Raw genomic sequence first — 25,251 nt, 5'->3', positions numbered from 1 at the left:
TTGAGTGTTGAAACTGAAACGTCTTCTTTTTTTTTTCCTGTCAAAAATATGTTTTTAGTCAAAAATCACCCTAAAAATAACTTTTTTTAAAAATGGTAATGAAACATAGAAAAAAATATGTTGTTTGACCTAGAACTAGTTTTGCGTAGTTAAGATTTTGGTAAGAAAGCTAAAAGCTATTTATGTTCACATCCAAACAATTTTCTGTATCATTCCATTTTTAGGATCACTGCAAGGGTGCTAGGCCTAAGATTTCCCAGCATATCAGCAACTAAAATTCAGAATGCTGAGTTGGCACATATGTTACCGAATATCCTCTAGAAAATATTAGATATAATTATATTTTGGTTTTGAAAAACTAGCACTGTTAAAAAAAAGAAGAGTAATTCTTTCATACTATATTTTATTTATTTCCTCTATGGTGTTGCCCACATTTGTGTAGCTTCCAAATTATGGTACTATGTGTGAAAGAAATGCTTTGGATCATAGAGCTATTTAGGCTGGAAAGACCTTCAAGATCAATCTTGAGTCCAGTCATTAAGCCAGTACTGACAAGTGGAAAGACACTTCGGCAACAGTGTGCAAAGTCTCTGAATGCTGTTTAAAACAATTAGAAATTGAACTAAAACACCTAACTTCATTCTACATTGAGAGGGCAGGTTTGCAAACTTGTGTTCTCAAAATTTAAAAGATCACCAGGGCCCTTTGATCACAGCGTAATTATGTGGTATTCGTAATCCTGTATAGTTTTAGAGGGGCAACTTAATATCATTTTGTATTCCTTGCACGTTCAAAACTTCCATAAAAGCCAATCACAATTTTATATGTGCTTAGAAAAGTAGGCCTCTAATTGTAGGTGAATTTTTTTTCTAATTTGTTTTCAATAAATTATACTAAGCATAATCCTAAAAGACATTTACAGATATAATTTTACATGCCTTAGTAATGCAAAGTTCCTGTTGTGAATTGAGCACCAATAACAGTAGCATTTGCTTAACTATAACATCATTGAAAAATCTTCTGATATGCAGCAGGTAATTTCAGAAATAAAAAGAGACAGAAAAATAATATCTATTACTTTGCCTTCTATTTTGAGATAATTAAGTTCAGAGGTTCTGAAGCAACATTGGCTGTGTCACAGGATGTCCTCCACACCAGAAAATGAAATCAATCAGTCATTGCCATATTAAGTGAAATGAATTAGTTGCAGAAAAAACGTTGTACTTTCATTAGTCATGTCAAGATGCAAATGCGAAGATATGTATCTTCACATAAATGTTCACAGATAAACAAAATAATTAAATTTGCTGTAGAAACAAAATAATTACATTCACTGTTGTTGAGCAACAGATACTCTAAAGTATATGATATTTGGCTTATGAGAGTACACAGGCGGTTCTTTATCTGTGTTTTGTCTATGAGGATAGGAGAATTTAATTTTGTTAATAGAGGGTGCCTGGCAGACAGTGACTCAAGAAAACATCTGTGTTTATACTTAGTACACACAGTCCATCTAAATCTCACTGGCTGCAAGTTTATCTCTTTTTTAATAATGTTCCCCTGAGGAGTATAGTACACAATCTGATCTCAAGATTTTGCAAGTGTCTGTCAGGATGGTTCCAATGAGGCCACTTTTTCCCAGTGACTAGAACTGAACCAAAAGTTTTGCTTTATGTATTTTCAAAGGATTTCATTAGTTAGTGTCAAAGCAAACTTCAGTCAGAGCATTTGCTTTAATTTTGGAGATGTTTCTAGCAACAGAAAACACTTTAAAATCTTCTGTTAATTAAAAATTATTCAAAATTTAGTTGACTTAGATTTTTGCTGTTGACTTGAGGGAACAGGAAGGGATGCCTTGCCACATAACCTGCTGTGTGTACATCAAGGTGAACTTCTGCACAGCATGGAAGACAAAAAAGAATCATCTACAATGTACCTGCCCTATAGATTTTACACTATAACTTGTGCGTCTTCAGCTTTTCTTCATTTGTGGCTGATGAGCATGGAAGACTGTGAGAATACTAAAGAGAAGACTGTAGAAGACTATAAGTAACAGGCTTTAGAGTGGCAATAGGAGAATTTTAATCAAATCTGTTCTCATAAGGTACAAAATTCTTTGAAGAAACTAGACTGAAAGGGTTGGACATCAGACAAGTAACATACAATAGAAGACAAGGTGAAGGGTTACAAATCAATGAGTGTAATGAATGTGGGTGTTTTGTCTTCACCCACATGAGAAACAGACTGCATTTAAAAAAAAAAAAATCAAAAGAAACAAGACTTCACAGTTCATATTTGAAATCAAAAGCTTTGTAAGCTTCAAAAGATTAAATATTTGCTGACAGTTTTTTCATTATATAATAATGAAAATTAAAATATCTTTTTGTTATAATAAAGGCATCTAGGGGTAAATCTGTTTTCTGTGGTTAGTATGCCTTACAACTGGCAACGCAGTTCTTGCACATTTTACCAGACACAGAGAAGATGCAGATTAGGTGCCGCACTGCTACAGTTCACCAGATATTCACTGATACCACGTAGAGTACTTTATTCTTCTTTGATTTCTAATTCAGCATCTGAATTATATGTGAATATGCTAGAGTAGTATTAGGTAATTATGATTAAAGAAATAAATGTTACTGTGTCACCAATACTTCCTTTCCCTGCAAATGTTTTACTGTAACTGAGGCACAAGCTTGTCCTCACTGCATCGGCTCTTTCTGCTGTTGTGTTGGCTGCTTCAGATCCTGACCTCCTGCTCCCTTGGCCTCAGTCTGCAATTTGAGGAGCATATTGCTTCAACCCATCAGTGCACAGAGCATTTTAGCTTAAAAATGTGAAGCACACTTGTAATGCTGTCAAGGTCAGCTGCAGTATTCATATTCGTAAAGTTTAGCATACATTTAAATGTACTGATGGGTCAAACAAGTGCTCTGAGAATGTAAAAAGTGATGGATCTGTCCTGTTTAGTATTACTGGCTATTCTGAAGGTACTGAAACAAATTATTTCATTAGAGAGAGGAACAGAAGTGGGTTGTTTCAACAACAGAGATGCATCTCAAAAATACAGTTGTCTTCAACTACCTCAGAATATGTTACACAAACCCAAATGAGCATAAAATGAGCATAATCCAGGAATAAAAAGGAGCTGGAAGTGAGAATAATGTTTCTAGACATTGGGGTAAAGTGATCCCAGTGAGACAGTGGGAACGAATACTTCACTTTTAAAGTGGCAGCTGTAGATTTGTTGAAAAAGATTATAAATGGGTTTTGATTGTAAAGTAATGAAGCATACATCTTTTCCAGTCTTATATTTTTAAAACAATATCTGGTGCTATCTTTACCATTGGTAAAGGGACTAAACTAATTGTTTTCTCCCTAGATTTTAGTTTGGCTTTAAGATCAGAATTGAAGAGAGAGTAATTAAAAAATAAGCAAAAAAAAAACCCAACAACAACACATTTTCACCTAATTGGCAAGAGTTTATATTTGTAGAAGGTATTTTGAATGTTAAAGTGCTGCAGTTGACATGGTACAAAGCATGGCTTTCTTTTTAATTTTGTGTAGAGGAAGAACACAATTAATGTTTACTGTGCAGCTGAATATTAAATGATCCCTATGAAGAAGACACTGTCTAGGGACCAGCTTCAGTGTTCTAGCAAGGCAGACTATATAGGGAAAAAAAACCACAAATCCTTACATAATCTGTTTATTCTGTTAATATGGTTATTATTTTTGTTTGTGTAAATGAATCAATTTCGAATGTGTGGTATATTCAGTAACGTAGCCCTTGTATAATCATTGCTACAACAGTAGAAAGACACATGATTTTGAATTTACATATATTTCAGCATTTTTGTTATTAAGCATGTTAATAATATTGATGCTAAGTCCCCAGGTTAGATGCTCAACTGACAGAGAGCTTTTAAGGAAACTATTGCTGCTGCCCATATGTCTTACTAATATTTTATAATAAATAATATTTTCCATGTATGTTCATGGGATATTATTATTGTTCCCCCCCCCCCCCCGTAATTTTCTACAGAAGAGCTCTTCAGAAATTCGCAGGTGGGCTGTGAACTACAAGGAAGCATATTTTCAAAAAGCAAAGTTGAAAGACTTTATAATTAGAAAGGTCCTTTAAGCAAAAGAATGGTAAATCTTTGATAGTAACTTTACAAATGCCTTCGGAATTAACAGGTTGGGTTGTTTTTTTTCCATTAACACAATCATGCATCCTATATTTTGTTGCTATATAAAGCCTACTGTAATTTGGAGGTATTACTGAATTTGGACATCATTTAGCATTTAAATCTGCTTTTTGTGTAAAACTCAAAACCTCAAGCAGACTGAACTGCTGAAATAAAAGTGGAAAATGCAAAGATTTGGTCCCAAATTAATGACAGACACCATCCTATAAACACCTTAGGGCAGTGAACAGTATGGCCTGGGTATACTTGTTTGAAGTGGTTCTCCTCCTTTTCCCATCAATAAAGACCATTAGACTGTAGAGCCCTACAGATCTGCACACCTAAAGACAGCAAGATGTGAATTCATTGGTTGAAAGCTTGCCTGAAAGTCTTAAACCCGATTCTTTGTAAGGTTGGTGTATGTGGAGGAAAAGGCAGAAATGGGGAAGGAATAGCTGTCTAGGGGGAACAGTTATAACTTAATTACTTGGTGATTAGTAAATAGGAATTTGAAGAGGGTGTTGTAGGGTCAGAGCAAAAGAGCCATGGCCCAGTTAACGGAAACAGCGAAGTTCTAATCCTCAAATGCTTAAAGGTGAACCTTTCTGAAATTGAAGGTTCAGACCCTAAGGGTAAAAGTGTCAAAAACATTTAAGCAATTTGGGAACAAAATTTCCATTTTGAATTAGGGTTCCCAGGTAACTTCTGAAAGAGGTTCTGAATGACTCTCGAAAATTTTGCTCTAAGCTTTTTTATGCATTAGCTATTCTATGAAGAGGAAATGGATATTAAGCTTTTTAAACTGTTTTAAATTCTACTGGTAGTAATCACCTGATGACATAATTTTTATAGCTGTATTCTGGACATCGTGAAACACCATTTTATTTTGATATTGACTAAAAGGAGATTCCAGTATGCTGGTGTCTGGGTATGATTTTATAGGTAAGAAACATGAATCAGGACTTCTTAACGTCCTTACCCCGTCAGTAAGCCAACAGAGTAAGCAAGTATTTGTCACTATCCCATAGCTAACATCAATCCTCAACAGCTGGCACTAAGTGGATGTAATCTACTTACATTTTTGGTGAAATAAAGGTTTTTAAAAACAGAGCTACAAAACAACCACGTGCTCTCAAAAGGAAAGGATAGGGATAAAGATGTAGAAGAATAAAGGTATTCTGAGTAATATATGTCTATTGCAGCCTATGCAAATCTAAATCTGTAAGTTCCTCCCTAAAACACATGTGGAGTGCCTATCTGCCCTTCCTTTGTCTTGTTCTTATTGACCCTGTTTTTGAAGCAATATGTTTCTGTGATAACAGTTAACACAAAGTATAGCAAGCTGAGGAGGGGCATATGTTTAACAAGTGCTGAATCAGGGATGCAAATGCTGGACAGCATTCATTGTGAAGGAATGGGAACAAATAAGTGTAGCCTGCATTGCAGAAAATCAGAACAGGATTGGATTAATCAGCACAGTGCATATTGAAGGAGTCCAGGGCAAGCCCAGTTCAATTGAATTTCAGCATGTCACAGCTCTCCAAGCCAAAGTGTCTGTAATTAAATTCAAAAATCAATATTAATGCTCAGCTGTGTCACATGGCTCAAATCAGAAGATAATCAGGAAGTGCTGGAAAATTGAAGGTTTCATAGAAATACTCTGTTGGCTGTACTGCACCTCATCAATGTGCTTCAGTAATGCTTTTTCAGAACAAGTACTACACAGTGGTGTTATGTGATTAGGACTATATGACACTCACCAAGGACAGGTGTCACTATATTTATTTGTGAGTATAACAACAGTAGAATAGAATAGGGGTGGCATAGGGTGCCACGTCATGCATGGATTGTGAGTTTCCATGCTGGAAAAAACTGGCACATTGCTGTCTCAACTCTTCTCCACCTCTCAGCTCACAGGACATGAGGCTTTCAGAGTGACATCAATGTTCCAGCAGTTCTGAAAGCAGTTTAGGTGACACCATGGTCCTGCTTTTAGGAATTGTGTGATCTTTATTATACCTTAGATGGAAAGAAAATTAGAATCTCCTTACATACGTTGATGCTCTGTGAGCAGGATCACATGGGATGATATTTATGGCACCAGAGGATGATGATTTCATTAACACTAAAACTCTTTACTGACATTTCTGTAATGATTTCAGTGTAAGTCAGAATATTTCATCAAGAAGGTTTCTGCATGTAGACTGCATGCAAGGGAGTCATCTTTGTTAAGATGACTGGTAAGAGCTGGAGAAACAATAATTCCTTCCAGTTTTAGGGATTATTTAGGAATCTGCCCCCTTGGTCCCAAAGCAGGTTTACTCATCTGGGGTTTTTTGGTTTCACAATCTGCTAAGATTCTACCGTGGCTCCATATGATGTGCACACAAAAGCTTTATGTAAAATGGGTCATAGTTTGTTTCTCAGATGTGACATCTTCAGGCTATATTTATGGATCTATGTATGGATTATGAACTGAAAAGTTAGGAAAAGAGTGCTCAGCTGGGTTTCTGTTTGCAGATTTAAGTCAGCTTAAATAAAGCAGACAAATATTGAGCATTAAGATCATAATACTGTGTTCCTGCTTTTAGCATGTCTGGCAGCAGTGAGCTAAATGTTGTGCTCCTGTTAACAGCAAAGGCATGTTTAAGAGCCCTTGGGAAACCATCAGGTTCAGTATTGTCACTGACTGTTCCTAGGTGTATGGAAGGCTTCTTCTGTGTAAGTGGCACAAAAACACTGCTGTGTGTTATCAGCAAGCACATAATAGAGGTCTGCTCTACAAGCATCTCTCCATGGCTTGGAAAATGTGACTTGGAACTGTATGGGGATGGACTGTCCAAGTGAAAAAACTAAACACAGCTTTCAGCCAATCTGAAAAGCTGGGGATATTCATGGTTGCCATTTGCAGCTGACCAGAATTCCTTCAAAGGTCCTAAATAAAACATTACGACAAACAGAAATTTGCCAACAAGAACAACAACAAATAAACCAATATGATCGATCTTATTTTCTGAAAGTACAGATATTATATTTCTAATTATATAGTAGATATCTTATCTTTGGATCTTCGTCTGCTGAATTTAGCTTTTGAGGGGTACAGCAGAGATGTTGTGAGTGCTCTGTTCTGACCCATTCTTCCACCCACTCAGCAATCAGCCATGAAAAATTGCAGGGGGCTTGTGTTAAACCTTTTCTCAAATTCACAGTTATTTGAAAGGCAGAAGTGTCAGAATTGGCTGGAATTTGGAACTCTCAGTTGGGATATGCCTCGCTTAGAACCACACCCTGGGGTGTCAAGGCAGTGTGAGAAGCTGCACTCATGTACGAGGGCAATGCAGGCATGTTTCCAAGGGAGCCATCTGGCACAAGTGACTGAGGCTTAGGTGCTTATGAACAGCTCAGAGTACTGCATACTTCTCTGACCAATGGTGGCTATGCTAGTTGCTTATAAAGCAGTCCCTGACTTCTAGGACTGTAGGAAATTTTCTTGCTATCTTAGCAATGCTCTAGGGTAAGGAAAACTGAAGGGTAAATGAGAAGCCTTAAATGAAGCACCTGTGAAGTGGTTATTTCAGCCACTGAGCAGGTGATGATTGATCCTTTCTGTAGAGGAAAAACAACAGTGTGATGTGAAAGAAGAAGGATTTTGTTCTGTAGTCTTATCCTCCAGCTGAACCTGGGGGATGTGATCAGCTTCCAAATCTGCCAGCAGCTGCAAATGTATCCAACTAGTTAACTCCCACAGACCCTACACTTTTCCTATGAATAAAACAGTTCTCATAAGCAGATGCTTCTTTTACCTTCCCTTTTGGTTTCATTCTCATCTGTCATGTTTTTCCACTGTTTGCATAGGTCTCTCTGTTGATTTGAGTTTTCCTTGCCTCCTAGCGTGTTCTCATTCATTATCTTCATTTTTCTGGCATTTGCATTGGTTAAATTACATTCTATCTGTGACATTCCAGGCTGTTTGCACATAGTTGCACTATCTGGTTCATCCCTCTATAGTCCTCTACCTCTTTATTCACGTTGGGTGGTCCTCAATGTTTGCAGCTCTATCAGCCACTATTTCAAATGTCAAGCTGAGTTCATGTTGTACAGAACCTTTTCCTTCTAATATTTGCTCTGTTAATTCCTGGACATATTTTTAGAAAAAAATAACAGTTGTTCTTTTACTTTCTTGTGTATCTGGCTTACTGTGACATTGCTGCAGTACTTTCATTGTCTTAAACAAGTAGTAATTACTTAATTCACATTTTAGTCACATAATGAACTTGAACTTGTGTACATATATATAGTAATACAGCTGTCTAACCCATTTACTTTACCCTTGGTTTTCTAGGAAGTGTCTTTTCTGCAGAATCAAAGCTCTCAAGGCTTCCCCAAAGAAGTAAAAGAGCTAACTTAGTACCTGTCTTAAGACCTGAACTTTTAGGACCGTATCTCAACAAAACTAGAGACTGGTTACACTTCAGGCATGCGCTGGTTGGTGTTAACTGCACTAAACTGGATAGTCCCAACTACTTCATAATGTTTGTTGTATTTTAATGGCTGTTCCCTGTTACTCCATACTTTCACTGACATTGCTGCTGCCTTTCCACTAGGAGGGACAAGGATTGAACCGTAACCTTTAAGCACAACTGTGAGAAAAGAAGAATCATAAATAAACATTAGTTAAAAAGTATTCTGATTATTTTCTATGAATTTTATAGAATACATTCTATTATATGTGGATAATTTTCATTTTCGTTTTTCTTGTTGCTTTATCTAAGTAAATCTATTTCAAGTCATTTGGTACATTGCTAACACATTGCTAGCCTTCTACTGAAAAAGTAAGTAACTGGTGATATTGTATTTCATTCTTTCCCATATACTCTGAACTTAAAACTTTATGGTGGACAGCTGGCAACCTCCTGCTGCTCAATCCATAAATATATTTTTGACTTACCTCCTTCTCCTCATTTCTTCATCCTGATTTTCACACACAGAGCTGGCATTTTGTCAAAAGTTTCTTAAAATTAAAATAAAATAACCCATGCTGTATCTGTTGGTACTCGGTAGTCTGCTGAGTTTTACTGACCTTTACTTTCTTTTCTCCTCAACAGTGAATTTAGAATTAAGGCTAAAGATTTAGGCATACCAGACTGACTGACACCTATAAAATATTCCGTGATGAGCTTAGAAGTCCCTAAAGACATACGACAAGAATGTAAATTTTACACTAACTGGAAAAACTTGACAGTATATTTTCTGTCTTGACTTTAAAATCATGATTGAAATAATCTCTTAGTTGTTCATGCCATCTATATGTGCCACAGATCAACCAACAGTTTGTAACAAGGTACCTCGAATAGCTTCAGTTTTGTATTCATTTTAGTTTAAATGTGCCTTACTTATAAGTGCTTCATTCTGAACATTATGCTGGCTTTGTATAAGTCAGGAGGATATTCATTAAAATAAACTGATACTTGTCTTTTTAATTAAGAGTGACCATATCCAGGCAAATTAAAAGTAAGTAAAATATTAATAGCGTATAAGATGTACCAATAGCAATGTAAGTGACCACCTCAAGGAACTAAAAGAAAGAGTACTGTGAGTCATTTGTGAATAAATTGCAACCTGTAATACATGCTAATAAAAGTTGTCATCTGCTAAAATAAACGTTACCTAGTATCAGTCAGTATTAACGTCTGTCCTGATCATATGGGTCAACTCAGATGATGTTTTAAATTACACAGGGTAGCTCAAGGATGTTAAAATAGAGATTTATAGACTTTATGAGTGGAAGGCATTGAAATTGTGCAACATACTGGATAAGCCAGCATGCTCTCTGCAACACAGCCATTAATAGGTCTTTAACTAGGGCACCACGCTTTAGCTAGCAGTACCATTAATCATTCCTCATGTATAAGGAATAGTCTCTTTTTTTTAAGGCCTGGCAGCCTGTTATTCCACAAACTCTCTGTAAGTGACTCAATCTAACTGGAACAACTGGGTGGAGCTGGTTTTCTGCAAAACAGCAGGACAGGCATATGCTGATTCACAGATGCAAAATGAAGTAACAGCAACTCTGCCATATTTCAGAGGCTTTGGTCTCATGGAAAAGCTGTGTATGTTTGAAATGTAGGCCAACAGGATGGAGTGTAGATGTTTGAGGTGAGGGAGGCAGATCTTTTAAGGGTTGTGAAAGAAAGTTTTGAGCTAGGTGTAAAGTTCCCTGTGTGAACAGCACCTGGGCATTCTGGAAGCAAGTAAAAGTGGGCAGGTAGCAGTTTTGCTCTACTTAACTGGCCTTACTTTGTGTACTACCAAGGAATTATTTGGCTTTAACTCTCAATGCTGTTCACATATTATTCATGGTAAAGGGAAAAAAAGGATTTACTAAGCAAACCACTTATCTGTGTAAGTGAATTCTGCTTATCAAAGGTTAAGATACAATTCTATAAATGTGACCCACAGCATTTCAGGATGTCTTTCTCTTAGCATCTCACTACTCTTGGGTTACTTGGCCCCTTGTGGGTTCTTCCTTTTCACAGTATCCTTAGTTTTGGGTATTACAGCACAAGGAGAGTGGTTATTAGAAGTGAAAATGGAGTTGAAGTACAGAAGAAATTGTGAGGGATAATTTACATAAGGGGAGTGATCTCAAGCCTTCATATTGACATTTCTATTGTTTTATACACGTAAAATACTATTTTGTGTCTTGAAACTCCTGCTTCTGTATGTACTTTGGAACTTGTGTTTACTAGTCAACAAGCTGAGCAGCAGTGTGGATGCTTACAGGTTCTACTGATGCCCCCATGTGGATGCGTGTCTCGATCACTGTAGCCTGTGTTTGAAGACATGGTTGACTTTTACTGTTAATTTGATCATCATTTATTTCTGTGACATCCATTAATGGGCAAAAAAGTTTGAATGTGAAGGATACCAGAACTATTTTTGAACTGGGCCTTCCATTCTCTATGAAACAGGGCTTGACTCTCCCTTTTTTGTATCTAGCTTTTGAAACTATTGTTGACTTACTGGGAATAGCATCACACTAACCAGTTTACTTATTTTCAGGGGATTCCTGAGAATCAAGAAAATTTTCAATCCATTATTAATGTCCTAATAATATAATGATGCCCTATTTGGTTTATTATTAAAATCTATTTGGATAGAATAACCTAAACCTCATACACTGATTATTATGCCCCTATGGATTAATATAATTATATTGTAACTATCTGAGTTCACCTGCCCCCATGAGTCACTGAAAGTTAGTGTAGAGGTGCTGGAACTGACTTTAAATGTGGCAGCTCAGATACTATGGCTTTGCTAATTATGGGAACAGAGACCTTAGAAGGGGCTGATATGTCTTGCTTCTTGGCAGAGCAAATTAACTCATACAAAGGTCTTCAGTGTGGAAAAACGTCCTGACGCTGAGCCATGTTTTGTAAGTGTTCCTTAGATCATAGCGTGAAAGAGCATTTCAGAAGGCAGTGACAGGGCAGATGAGTGCAACAATAGCATAGAGCTCAGGTGTGCTGAAGCAGGTGTTCCTTTTGGCCATATAAACATTCTCACCTTGTGGCTGGGGGCACCCAGGGAGCCAGGAAATGTCTTGGCCGCTAATTTAAAACTATGTTGCCAGGTTTAGTGGACAAGTAGCAGGTTTAAGCCTGTGGCTTTCACAGTTACTTTTTGATCTTAGGGCCTTAAGTTCTGCTAAGTTGAGCACTTCACATGTTTTTTGTACCTCTATCATGCACTGAGATTTTCAAATAGAACCACACACTGTGGTTGCATTATTTGAGTGTGTTTGAAAGATTGGTTCTAGGTCTCTGACAGTAAACAGAGCATCCTGGCTTCTACTCCTTTGAGTTTGTACATTTTATAGAATAGAACAAGAAGTATTTCCTTGGTCAGTGGAAAAGCTTTGCTCAGACATCTTCGTTGTGGAGCAAATAGATTTTATTTCATATCTAATAGCTATATTACTTACACCCTCTTTAAAATACCTACTGCCTAACTGTTCCCGGTATTATTTGATCTTGCAATCATTGCACTTGTATACAGTGGGAAATTACAGTTGTTAGAACCTGCTAATTGACATGATTAACTGAGCATGTAGTGCAGATAAGGACATTTGTTTGGTCTCCTGACAGCTGGTCACTGCCTATATAAAGTGCGTGTCTAGGCTGGAGATTTTGCCTCTGACTAAATCAAGTAACAGATTGCTAGTTAAGCTAGATGATGTGAGTATACATGGTGGCCAGAGCACTCCAGCATTTTTTGTGCTTTTATACCTCCACACCAAGTGCCTGCCACAGTTTTATTTGAATTTTTTTTGCATAAGGACTGAAGAACCCAAAATGCTAATACTTGTAAATGAAGATATTTCCTAACAGTTTTGATCTTGTTTCATGTTCAGTTTGTATTAGGAATTCAATTTAGCTGGCACACTGAGCCCTGGAGTATTTAATCATGCCTTTCCTTGGCATGCAGTAGATGACAGTGAGCATACCTTTTACTCTGCTTTTACACATTCATTTTTTCAGAAACATCTAGAGACCTTTATAAAATTTATTTTATGATGTGGTTGATAGCCGATCAATACTCTGACCTGTGTTTTTCGAGCTTGCTTTAGAATTCCTATTAGATCTGCACATTTTGGATTTCAGTTCTAGGGCTGCTTAGCTATAATATTACCTCACAGTTTTCACTTCCTTTCTTCTAAAAGAAGCTCCTTCTTTTAATTTTTTTGTAATGTCTAAAAGATAAAAAGTGAAAAAAGCAGACTTGAAGACATGCATTAAGATCCAGATGCTTATTTTACACATTTTAAACTAGATTGTGCTTCTAAAGTGATTATTTTCAATGAAAAACTTTACTTTCTGTTAACACTGAAACCAGGTAGATTGTGTGGCATAAAAAAATTAAAATAGTCTACTTGTTTCACCTGTAAACAGAGATAGCAGCCTTCCAGTATCTGAAGGGGGCCTATAGGGATGTTGGAGAGGGACTCTTCATTAGGGAATGTAGTGACAGGACAAGGGGTAACAGGTGAAAAGTTAAATAGAGGAAGTTTAGATTGGATATAAGGAGGAAATTCTTTCCTGTGAGGGTGGTGAGGCACTGGAATAGGTTGACCAGGGAGGTTGTGAATGCTCCATCCCGGGGACTGTTCAAGACCAGGTTAGATGAAGCATTGGGTGGCATGGTTTAGTGTGAGGTGTCCCTGCCCATGGCAGGGGGGTTGGAACTTGATGATCTTAAGGTCCTTTCCAACCCTAACTATTCTATGATTCTATGATTCTATAACCCAGGTTCTTTGTAAATGGCTAAATATGAACAGTACTAATGTGAATGGACAAATATGTCTAAAATAATTATGAATATTTGGCTAAACAGCCAGTATCTGCTTCCACTTGTAATATTGATTTTCACTAGAAAATGGACAAACTGAAGTGCTAAAATAGCTTAGAAACAGGTTTTGTCACTTTAGTCATACAGGAGAGTTATCACCTTATTCAGTTTAGGCTAGAAAAAGCAAACAAAACACCCTAGCTGCTTTTTAGTGGAAAAACTCAGGCAAACTGGAGAATGCAAGCAAATAAAAGCAAAAGTAAATCCTACTATACTGGCTTTTATTTTCCTATATGCATATTCTATTTTTTTCATCTAGGAACCACCTTTTAAACACCTTGTCTGCAAATTTAATAAAGCTTCTTCCAATTTTTGTTTCTCCAGTCTTATTTTTAGCTCCCTATTGGTTTTTGACTTAGTTCTGTAACATACTTCAGAACAGGACATGATGTATCTGTGCATAAGTGAAAATTTCCTTGCATAAGTAAAGAAGTTACCAATGCACACATCTGAGAACAAGTTACAGCTCTCAATTTATTGATAGTTTAATACCGTGGATGCAGAGATTACAGGAGGCATTCCACAAACAAATACATCCAGTGTCTGAGAGCTTGTATTTATTTAGTCTGTCATCAAAGACCTGAGCTAAGCTGGTAAAGCTGCCCTAAGCTGGACAGCTGGAAATTTGGGACATCCCACATGACAATGGTGGGGCAGGTGGGTTTAGATTGCATGAGACAGTTGTTTTGTGGCCTCGAAAACATGTTTGTTTTAGTGCATGACCCCTGTGGAGCCGTTCTAGACATAAGAGACCTGGTGCCAAACTCATGTTACTTGAGGTTTATGCTGGTAAAATTAATGAACTTCTATAGACTCACACCTGATTTACTGCAGCCTGCTATAGATGTGTCTGAGGACGGAACAAATTCAAAAGTGAGTGCAACTGGGCCAGGCAAAAGCCTGTACACCAAATCTAGGCCAAGTCATAGAGCAGTGTCTTGAAAGCAAATATAGAAAGTCAGGTTCCTTCTTTCTCTCTTTGATGTGTGCTCTGTGCTTTTGTGAGTGGCTAACGAGCTCTGTGTAATGCTGCCAATATTGAATGTTGCTGATTTTGCATAGAATTACAATATATGACCCACTGAAACTTTCTAGCTGAGGAAATAAGAGCAAAGAGGATAAGCAGTTCAGGCATTCATCTTTGTGCAATATTGCTGGGTGTTCAGCTTACTTTTGACCTTGGCATAATGGTTGGAATAATTAAAGTATATGAGAGATACTGTAAATGATGAAGGAATCCAAAAGGGATTTTTCTTTGGTGTGATTTCAAGAATGCAGACACAGCATTCCCCAAGTCTGGGTAATGGACATCTTCACTTAGCTTCCAATTATATATATCAGTATTTCTGAGTTTGTAACTTTTAGTTGAAATTTCATAGTTTTTGGTTGATTATTTCAAGTCAGTTTAGAGCCAAATAAAATCTCAGGTGATTTTAAAAAAGGAATTTCACACTAATAAGATGTTAAGACAGACACTGGCAGACTGGAGTGAGTTTGGCATGGAGCCCCTGGGGAGGTCCGAAGCTGAAGCTCTTGAGAGAGCTTCAGCAAAGATAACGAGCAAGTGGGTTTGGTTCAGCCCTGCAGAAGAGACAGCTCTGGTAGGACCTAACAGCATCTCCCAGTACCTACAGGGAAGTTCCTGAGGAGACAGAGAAAGGCTCTTCACAGTGCCGCATGGTGTTGGGACACCAGTTGCAACAAGAGAGGTTTGGACTGGATATAGGGAGGAATTTTCTGCCCGTGGGGCAGTGGGACCAGAGGGCTATGCCAGCTCTGTCCTGGGGGCGGCATTTCCAAGCCAAACTGAACACACCCCTAAGCAACCTGGTCTGACTGTGCAGCTGGCTCTGCTGTGAGCAGGAGGTTGGACTAGAGACTCCCAGCTCCTGCCTAGCTTGGATTATCCAGTATCTTATGATCCTATATTCACACTGTGTATATGAACCAGGGCTCTGACCTCCTGAGTCAGCTGTCTTGGACAGTATGTCCCAAAATTTTGTTTGAAAAATAAAATGATGGTCTTTAAGCTCACTTTCATGCGTTTTCTAAAGGAAGGAAAGGCTTGCACTGCTGCTGACACAAACTGATTAGCTGTGAAAGGTTGGGTAACAATCAGTTGTATCTTTGTAAGTAAGTTCTATTCCTTGTCCAGTTGAGAGGTTCACTTAATAGTAATGAAGTATGATTTTATAAAAATGGGTTAGTGGGGTTTGGGTTTTTTGTTTTGGTTTGGATTTGATTGGGGTTTTATTTCCCCCCCCCCCCCCAAAATAATAACAGATGGTTAAAGATTCTATTTTTTTAATGTAATTTTTATGAATTGTGGTAATTTTATAACCTTTCCACTGAGTCATTATGCAGACAGTGTAACAGCTTGAGGAAGGCTAGATTAGGAAGTTGTATTACTCATAGTCATACTTGGATCTTCCTAGCTGTGAGAGTCCTGCTTTAACACAAGGCAGTGGGCAGTCCTAAAGGTCAGGATAGGCAATGTCATGCCCCAGGCTTGCTAATAAAATAGGATGAATGTTAGTCCAAACAGAGATTTGATATATTGAGTGTGGCTCCTTCAGAGTTGTATCAAAGTCACTTTGATAAAAAGGAACTTTTCAGCTGAAAATTTCAAAGCTTTAATGTTTTAAATAGGCATGCAGTTTCCTATCCTTTTGCTAGCATGACTTTAAAACCCCAGCTGAGGTTATGAAGATTTTTGATACCACATTTCACATGCTTTCTTCTCACCTATTGTCAATTAAAGTACATTTAAAATACCCCATAATCATGAATGCAGAGGAAATCTGTATTCTTGCTTCTTTTTTTTTAATCTGTTCCATCAGGTCATTTTTTGAGGAATGGATGTGAGTAGAGGTGCATTATAAGGTAGTCCCATTGGTATGCTAGGCACTTGAAGGGGGCTGCTTGTTAAACTGTTAAATAAAAATGTAATTTGAGGTGATTTTTTTCTGCTTCTTGTGGAACTACCCTCTTTTTGCTGTTGCTTTATCATCTCTACCAGAATGATTAATTCCCCTGGGACTAGAAGTTGTGTATTTTTATCTTTGGAAAAGAACAGATTGTACCAGATGACAACATCTATGCATCGATAACATTGATATGTATAATTGTGTATTGGGAGGAAAGTATGAATGTATTTAATACAGCTTAATATTGATTTGTTTACTCAGTTATGTTATCAGTTCTATTACTACTTTATCATTTGCATTCTTGATTATGAGAAATATTTTATAAGTAAGCAGTCTCTTACATACCTGTTTCATTTCGAGACATCCAGGTTTTTCAAAGGTAAAAGAAACTTTCTTTGATGTTAAAATTTGTCCTCTTGTTAAAATTTGAAATTGAGTCACTTTCAGTCATGTCTCTGAAAAAAAGTTAGTTGACAGCAGTACAGTTAAGATGATGCTACTCATTAAGGAGGAAATAGGGATTTTAAGAAAGTGGGATATTAAGGTAGCAGTCTCTTAGGTAAAAGAGATAAGTAACTTATAGTTTGTGGAACCAGGAGAAGTTAGCTGGAGCCACTAGAACACGCTGGAGTTCCTTCCACTGAATCTGTGCTCTTGCACACACATCTTTCATATTTTCCTAAGCTGCTTAGCACTGGAGCCATTGTCTAAATAGCAGCTCTTGCCTCAGTTGCTGTTAAAACAGAAATGTGCAGTCTGTAGTTGGTTCTTGCAGTTGACACATCTCTTATATCTGGGATAATCAATCAGTGAGTCAACTGATTGACTCATGAAATCCTGTCCCACCCGCTGTCATTTGCTTAGCTTCCAAAGGATAACTGGGTATTACTTCTGCAGACAATTCATAGCTTCAAAAGGACTCTGAGTCACTCCTTTTATCTGCCATACCTCCCTGTGGACATGTCCAAGCTGTTCAGGTTGCTCTGTGTGCTGCAGCTACTCTAGTGAGATCCCAGGTTACCTGCCTCCCTTCCTTTCTCTAGGCTGGCAAAGTCAGGTGTGGGTAATGCTGGCAGCATAAATGCACCATATTTCTGTCTGATCACCAGTGATAGCCTGATGTATTGGTAGAAAAGAGGGATCCTCATCCACTTGTGCTTAATTGCAGTTTGTCTATGATAATTTACCTATGCCTTACCTTTGTATCACAGAGTCAATCTACCCTTTCTTTGTTGATTTGAGTTTGACCTCCTGACTTTGTTGCTTGGTGAACGCAATTCTAGTGGTTACTCGCAACAAAGTGTTTTGTGGAAGCTTCTTTTACCCTCTTTCTTATGTTTCCTTTATGATAGCCTTTCCTTGAGCATCTGAGCAACATATGGAAAGGTAATAAAGGAGAATACCTTTCAGCTTCTTTGGCAGCCTTGACTTGGGTAGCCAGTGTAAAATAAGGAAAAAGCAGATGTCACTCCATATCCCAAGGTGACACTTCTTTTATCATTACCCATTTTGCATCATGTCTGCAAACCTTTCCTGGATGAACTTTTAGTCCTCTGGCTCTACTATTTTCTTGTTAGGTGGTCTGCAGCCCCTCCTGTGACTCCTTACCCACCCGTACTTTTTCAGGTGTTATTGTACTGGGTTTACGTGGCAAGGTTTTGGTAGCAGGGAGGCTACAGGGGTGGTTTCTGTGAGAAGCTGCTAGAAGCTTCCCCTATGTCCGTTATAGTCAATTCCAGCTCCAAGTCAGACCCACTACTGGACAAGGCAAAGGCTGAGCCTACCAGTGATGATGGTAGTGACTCTGGGATAATGTAGTTAAGAAGGGAAAAAGTTGCTGTGCCACTTCAGCCAGAGAGAGGAGTGAGAATATGTGAGAGAAACAGCAGAAGCCAAGGTCAGTGCAGAAGGAGGGCAGGAGATTCTCCAGAGCAGAGGTTCCACTGCAGCCCATGGTGAGGTAGCTGTGCCCCTGCAGCCCATGGAGGTTCCATAAGGGAGCAGATATCCAGCTTTGGACCCTACACCACATCAGGTGGATGTCTGAAGGAGGCTGTGACCCTATGAAAAACCCACGCTGGTGCAGGCTTCTGTCAGGACCTGTGGCACATGGAGAGAACAACCCATGCTGGAGGAGGGTTGCTGGTGGGTATTTGTGACCCCATGGGGGACCCAGGCTGGAGCAGTGCATGATGAACTGCAGCCTGTGGGAAGTACGTCTTGATAATGGCTATTGAAGAGGTTAGAGCTGAAGCATCAAGAGCCTGAGACATTCTCCTGTGTGAACAATGCAAAGAGAGTTTAAGAGCGAGGGTGAGTGGGAGCTGATTTGCAGAATCTCTACCAAAACAGGCTTTTCTTGGCCGATCTTTGAGTGGCTGAAAGGGCTGGTGTCAAGGCCACTCCATAACAACACCACATTGCAAAGCAAAGCTAAATCTAGAGGTAAATCTGGGCCACTGCTTCTTTCGAGACTAAAATCCTAAGCTGTCCTGGCCTTTGGACTTGATATTCTTGTTGAAGATGAAACAAAGAGAGCAGCTATGAGGTTAGAGAGTCACTCAAAATTTGTTCAAAAGAAATTTGGCAGCTGTGGCGCTTTTGTATCAGCAAGACAGTTGTGTTTTATAAAGTGAATTACAGGCTTGACTCTTCCTTTTTGTTCTATATTCCACATCCATTTTGTCATTTGTTTTAGAGCCAGCCTGTGTCATTCACAGTGCCACCAAAGAGATGCTGTCTGAGCTCTTCATGCAATCTTTATTTACCTCTGAGTCAGTCTTTTAAGTCTTTGCTTGTTCAGAAGTTTGAATTCAAACTCGAGGGTAAAATGAAATGTAATCACTGTACTAAGTTAAATAATAGAAGCAGCATTTGTCGTTGGCACCCATTATGGCTGTTATGTGGGCAAACTAAAAAGCTTTGCAGAATAAATCAAATGTGTATACAATGTCACTTTATTCTAAATTAAACATTTCCTAAAAAAAAAAAAGGTTTACATCTTAATATAGAATCATAAAATCATAGAATAGTTAGGGTTGGAAAGGAGTCTTTCTGTGTATAAAATATACTTGTACCTTGTTACTGCCAGACCTACTCTCCCTTGTGCTCACGTTCTGATGCAGGTAAAATGAACAGAGGAACAACATGTTCTCCTGAAATGCTGGAAGGAAGTCAGCCACATGTCTTGAGAGATCTTGCTTCCTGTCTTACTTCAAGAGATCTCAGTTTCTGTATGTCCTTCAGTTAATAATGAAATTGGGATGTGGTTTTCCTGCAATTTTTTGCAAAATCTGCAAATGAGAACTTTCTATAGAAAGACACTTCAAGACGTAATTTTTAAGAATGTTTTTATTGGTTCTTCTTTTCAGAGTTAGAGAGGAGCTCTTGCTAGAGGTTTGTTTAAAATAATTAGCAAGACAATGTGAGTTTACAGTGTTCATCCTTTGGAGTAATCCAGGTAGCTGTGATAAGCACAGTACAGTAAACAAAATAACAAATCTTAGCAACAGGCAGAGTGTGGTTTAGCCCTAACCTGCCTTACCTGTGGAGTTCCTTGGCAGCCCTGAGAATGGACAGGGTGAGTTGGTGTGTGCCTGTAAAATACCACATGAATATGGAAACTCCTTTTCCCCCCCACCCAGAGGTCTGGGATTTGGAAAAGAATAATGGAATAAACTAGATTCTAGCTAAATTATTATTAATTTCAGTAAAGATATGCTAACATTATTGTAATTTATTTCATAGAGAAAACTAACTACATTTAATTGAGTAATGACAAAACACAACAGCTTTTATAACGGACAAGTCGCATTTATTTCTGTCTAGAGATTCAAAACATTGTTTTGCAGAATAATGATCTTTCTTTTTTGGCAGAAACCCTTAAACACATCAGCGTATGAGAAAGTTTTGGCTTAATTTTTAAAGTCTATCAATGTCAAATAACTTTCTTTGGGGGATTTTCAGTTGTTACATAAAAAAAGGCTTTTCATGAAGCATTCAAGAAATTAATTGGCATCAAACTATGGAAATTGCCCAGATGACAGCATAAAAATGGAAGAGAATTGCAAAGGGTGAGAATTTCCAGAACATGACAGTACGAGTGAAATATCAGAGATTTTTGGAATAATGCTATGAATTTCCTTCAGAAGTTCAGAAAATGCTGTATACTTAGCACCCTAGGCCTTTTTTCAGGTCTTTCTTCATAAAGCAAAGGTTTCTCACAGAGAAAGGAAGTGCTCTGTCCTAGAATAAAGTTGGTGCAGGGAGGGAGTTCAGGTTGCTACATCTTCTGTCTCTCATGTAAATTGCTACTGAACAGGTAATAATGAACAGTGGATTTTTAGTTTTTCTTTATTAGCCCTTCCTCTTGGCCCTTTTCTCAAATTCCCTGCTAATTTCATAATCAAGTTCATATGGGGTGGGTTGGACCTATTTCTGTTCATAGATATGCTTATGCGACACTTGCTTGCAGTGTTGGAAATCTATGCTAATGTCCCAATGTACATCTGTCTGTTTCTCATGCCATGGTACATCTAATTGTTTTTTTCCCGTGGGTGCGCTGCTGGGTTTTTTTAAAAAATATGTTTTTAAAAAGATCTGATGAAAATTGAGGCCTGTGAATTGCAAGCAGTCGCTGACTTGCTTTGCCTCTGCTTTTCAGCCTCTCACATTATTCACCTAGTCCAACTTTAGCTCTGTCTGCTCATTAAGCCATTCCCAGCTTCAACAGTCTTTTCCTCTGCAACAGACTGTCAGCCTTCTTTATCTCTGAGCCTAGTAATGCCACTGAAGAGAACATAATTTTTTCATACCTGGCTTACAATATCTCAAGTTTACTCTATAATGTTATCTAGTATTCATTCTAATATTAATTAATAAAGCTCAGAAACTATTTTTGAGTCTGATTATAAGATGCCTTATAAAATAAAATACAATTATAGAATCACAGAATCATAGAAGGGTTAGGGTTCAAAAACATCTTAAGATCATCTAGTTCCGACACCCCTGCTATGAGCAGGGACACCACACACTAGACCATGCTGCCCAAGGCTCCATCCAACCTGGCCTTGAACACTGCCAGGGATGGAGCATTTACTGCTTCTTTGGACAGCCTGTTCCAGTGCCTCACCACCCTCACAGTAAAGAGCTTCTTCCTTATATCCAATCTAAACTTCCCCTGTTTAAGCGTGAACCCGTTACCCTAACTGTGTTTTTCCATTTATTACTCTTACTCATATGAAACTGTCAAACATGTCTTTCTCTTTTTAAACACATGCTCATTAATATTTCTTGTGTCATAGACAGCCAGACATGAAACTATGTCTAAAATGAATAATTTTCCTTATAAATGATGAAGCTTTGAATGGATAAAATTTATGAAGATTTCTTGTCTGGTAAATTAAACTGTGGACTACAGCTACTTGTATTGTAGTCCAGGAGGAACCAAGAAGGGGAGAAGAAAAATCTATATATGCATAAAAGAGAATCAGCTTTATTAGGAAAGACAAAAATGGTTCTGAATTTGAACTACTCTGTGTAGTTCAGACTCAGGTGATCTGAATAGGCTTAATAAAAACATCTTTAAATGATGGAATAAATATGTATTAATATATGCTGAAATCCTTAAGGAAAGAGCTCCTAAAGGGCCTATGTAGAGTGAATCCATGTTCATAGTCTTTTAAAAGTTTTTAAAAGAAGTTTTCAAAAGAACTAATAAAGTGCTGAGATTGTCTAAAATGCATACAAGGTAACTATATTACTGATTTTGCTGCAGACCAATCCAGAGATAAATTGTCTATTAAGAGTATTTAATCTCTAATTCTCAACTCTCTCTTCTGAGTATTTAATCTCTAATACTGATATATCGCCAGTAAGAGCACTAGCTCTTATATGTTAGCTTTTTAAAATTAATTAATATTATTATCATCTAGAAATATCTGCAGATTAACAAAGTGCTGTTTTCATTTGCAGACACAGCCTTTGCTTGCCTCAATATTTATAATTTTTGTTCTTTTTTTGCCTCCCCAGGGCACAATATAGAACTATGATAGCAACCGGAGGAGTCATAACAGGACTAGCTGCCTTAAAAAGGCAAGACTCTGCAAGATCTCAGCAACATGTAAATCTTTCTACAGCTCCAGCTACTGAGGAGAAGAAACCAGTTAGATGCCGACCTAGGGCAGATGTAGTTATTGTCAGGGGCAAAATCCGCCTCTATTCTCCATCGGGATTCTTCCTTGTTTTGGGAGTGCTTATTGCATTCTTTGGAATTGCAATGGCTATCCTTGGATACTGGCCCCAAAAGGAACAGCTTTTAGGATCTGAAGATAATCTCTCTGTAAATGAAACCCAAGTCCTGAGAAGCCAAGGAAGCATTTTACTTCGTTTCTTTGAGCAGCATGTGCACTCGGATAAGATGAAAATGCTGGGCCCTTTTACTATGGGCATTGGAATCTTCATTTTTATTTGTGCAAATGCCATTCTGCATGAAAACCGTGACAAGGAGACAAAAATCATACACATGAGAGACATATACTCCACTGTAATAGACATCCACACACTGAGGATCAAGGAACAAAAGCAGCTGAGTGGTGCCTTCACTGGCTTGTTGGGGGAAGGAGAACTTGGGCACAGTGGGAGCTTATGTGCTTCACGGCTGGCTGCAAACACAGTTGCACCTTTCTCTGGCTTCAAGAGTAATTTTAGAATGGATAGTTCTGCTGAAGAAGATGAGACTACCCTAAATGAAGACAGGATCACTGGTAGCCTCCTGCCACCTCTGCTGACTGAGCAATCTGGTTCAGTCTTTGGACTTTACCCTCACTCCAGCAAGGCTTCAGATGACAAAAACACTGGCTCTATAAAGTGTGAAACAAAATCCATTGTATCATCTTCCATTAGTGCTTTCACGCTGCCAGTAATTAAACTGAATAACTGTGTTATTGATGAACCCAATATAGACAACATAACTGAGGACTCAGAGATCACTAGGAGTCGGTCTAGAAATCTGTCGATGGATTCTCTGGCTATTCCACTAACTGATACCAATGAATCTTATAGACCAGCCTCTGCCATGCTGCCAAGACACAATTCTTTTGGGGACAGTCCATCTGATCAGTTCAAATCTTCTATGACTCTTGGACCAAGCACAGGAAAGCTTTTATCACCTGGTGCTGCCAGGAAACAGTTTGGGTCCAACACATCTTTGCATCTTCTGTCTTCGCATTCAAAGTCCCTGGACTTGGACAGGGGTCCGTCTATGCTCACTGTCCAAGCTGAACAAAGGAAGCACCCTAGCTGGCCCAGACTGGATCGGAGCAACAGTAAAGGATATATGAAACTAGAAAACAAAGAGGACCCAATGGATAGGTTACTTGTGCCACAAGCGGCAGTCAAGAAAGACTTTACTAATAAGGAAAAACTTCTTATGATATCAAGATCTCATAATAATTTGAGTTTTGAACATGATGAGTTTTTGAGTAACAACCTGAAGAGAGGAACATCTGAAACAAGATTTTAATATTTAAATTGTAATTTAGAAGATGTCACACAGTATTTTTAAAAAAAACATTTTGACAAGTGTTTCCTTTTCAGTGACACTAGTACTAGCCTGTTTTTAACCAAATGCTTAATATAGCCCATCAAAACTGGTTTGTGTGAACAGAGATCTTCATCTTAAAAAAATACCAACCTTAATGCCAGGTTTTTTGTCTTAGTAACATACAGCTGCAATACTGTACATTATCAATTGCTCAGAGATTTTTGGTAGAACTGATTCTAATTTTCCCTGAGTCATTATTATTTTGTTCTATATAAGCATGCTATCTTTTATCAATTGACTCCAGAAGTCTGCATTAGGAAAAAAGCTCCATTTACCTGTAAATTCTATCTATTTAATAACTGCAAGAGTCTGAAAACAGTGCTTGCAGTCTAGAATGGGAAGTGAACAGGAGCACACCCTGGAATTGTCAAATCCAGGCCTATATCCTAGGTGTTGTCTTTTACATATGGTACATCTCAGTAACTGCAGTCTTGCCATTGTCGTTGTGAGAAACTTGTTTACATATTGGGATGGGTGGATAAAAAAGAGTGGGTATAATTAAAACCATTTTTGTAAATTCATTGTAATCGGTCGAGTTGAATACCAGTGTTGTGAATTATTAACTATGCTTTGTACAATAATATTTCTACGTCCATTGTAATTTAATCTTGTAATTCTGGGAAAGCGTATATAAAGTAAGAAATCTGAAAATTCTTCTGGGATTAGTTATCTAACCCACTTTGATTGGCAGCAGTTTTAAAATAAAAATATACATATTCAATTAAAATCATAGGAACATGATGAATGCCAGCAGGATTTTAGAAACATAGTGTATAATAGGATTATACTGTGACATGCATCTGAAGAGAATAATGGAAAATGAATATATTGCCTCTCATTACAATAGCGAGTAGTTAAATAGCTAGATCTCTGTGTTCAAAATACTGATACAAAGCATACAGTTCAATATGTATACTAGCATAGTATGAAAGACCTTTGCCTAGATTTTGATTTCTGTATTTCACATAATTATTGGTGTGACGGTTCACTGAAGGTTTAGCTGTGGTAATTTGCATTACAAGATTCTGCAGAAGGAAGTGACATTTAAAACAATGTTTTTCTCAGCAAACCAATCTTCACAGTTGACAGTTGTATTACTAAAGAAAATGAAAATTTGAATGTG

General features: G+C 37.9%; 1 protein-coding gene across 3 annotated transcripts in view; it reads left to right on the top strand.

Annotated features, from left to right (window-relative positions):
- The window catches only part of TMEM200A (transmembrane protein 200A), a 52,262-nt gene extending 28,064 nt beyond the window's left edge, over positions 1-24,198 (top strand). For all 3 annotated transcript variants that reach the window (XM_057408700.1, XM_057408706.1, XM_057408713.1), the window contains one exon: positions 22,556-24,198. In XM_057408700.1, the coding sequence (XP_057264683.1) occupies positions 22,572-24,047 (1,476 nt within the window). In that variant the 5' untranslated portion in view covers positions 22,556-22,571 and the 3' untranslated portion in view covers positions 24,048-24,198. The remainder of the gene's footprint in view (positions 1-22,555) is intronic.
- Positions 24,199-25,251: the final 1,053 nt, after the last annotated feature.

The sequence above is a fragment of the Pezoporus wallicus genome, unplaced genomic scaffold (genome assembly GCF_028554395.1).
Source record: "Pezoporus wallicus isolate ANWC-B61680 ecotype Strahan unplaced genomic scaffold, APGP_CSIRO_Pwel_v1 contig_3817, whole genome shotgun sequence".
NCBI classification, from domain to species: domain Eukaryota; kingdom Metazoa; phylum Chordata; class Aves; order Psittaciformes; family Psittacidae; genus Pezoporus; species Pezoporus wallicus.
This window is presented reverse-complemented; position numbering and strand designations above follow the sequence as displayed.